This window comes from Alligator sinensis, unplaced genomic scaffold (genome assembly GCF_000455745.1).
Source record: "Alligator sinensis unplaced genomic scaffold, ASM45574v1 scaffold649_1, whole genome shotgun sequence".
NCBI classification, from domain to species: Eukaryota; Metazoa; Chordata; order Crocodylia; family Alligatoridae; genus Alligator; species Alligator sinensis.
Window position 1 is genome coordinate 1772979 of NW_005842127.1, and position 613 is coordinate 1773591.

Sequence of the window (613 nt, forward strand, 5' to 3'; positions counted from 1 at the left end):
CCTTGCATCCCCTGATGTCTACTGTGCAATGACCTGACACCAACATGGCTGTCAGAGGGTGGCAACACATCCCTGTCTTCTTCAGTGTTGGGGGAGGAGGTTCAGTCCCATCTTTCCCTTTCTATTGCAGTGTCCACAGGCCTGGGATCCAGGCCACAGCCAAGGCACAGGTGGGCTGTCATCACCTTCCTTCCTGAGTGCAGATGGACAGACCCACACCACCCTCTTCATCCCATGTCTGGCACTGGGCCCTCCACCTGCCCTGTGACCTTGGTGGCTTGTGCAGAGGCAGGACCCAGGGCTGCTCCTGCTGCTGTCTTAACAAGGAGCATGGGGCTTGTGAGGAGAGGCTGAGGGAACTGGGATTATTTAGTCTGCCAAAGAGAAAAGTGAGAGAAGATTTAGTAGCAGCCTTCAACTACCTGAAGGGGGGTTCCAGAGAGGTTGGAACTAGACTGTTCTCAATGGTGGGCGGTGGGAGCGGCACCCTGCGCCAGGGGGACCCACCTGGTACCGCCAGACGCCGCCGGGCTGCAGGAAGCGATGCCAGAAGGCCTCCACGGGCCCCAGCCGCCGCGGCGGCAGGACGGGCTCCCGCGGGCGGCCGTCCGCG

The 613-nt window shown here is 60.8% G+C and overlaps 1 protein-coding gene across 1 annotated transcript in view; it reads right to left on the reverse strand.

The window, feature by feature from the left end:
* Positions 1-597, reverse strand: part of NDUFB6 (NADH:ubiquinone oxidoreductase subunit B6) — a gene marked incomplete at its 5' end in the record, with an annotated part of 4779 nt that extends 4182 nt beyond the window's left edge. Inside the window, one exon of the mRNA XM_006024974.2 lies at positions 508-597. Coding sequence (XP_006025036.1) covers positions 508-597 — 90 coding nt within the window. The remainder of the gene's footprint in view (positions 1-507) is intronic.
* Between the last annotated feature and the right edge of the window lie 16 nt (positions 598-613).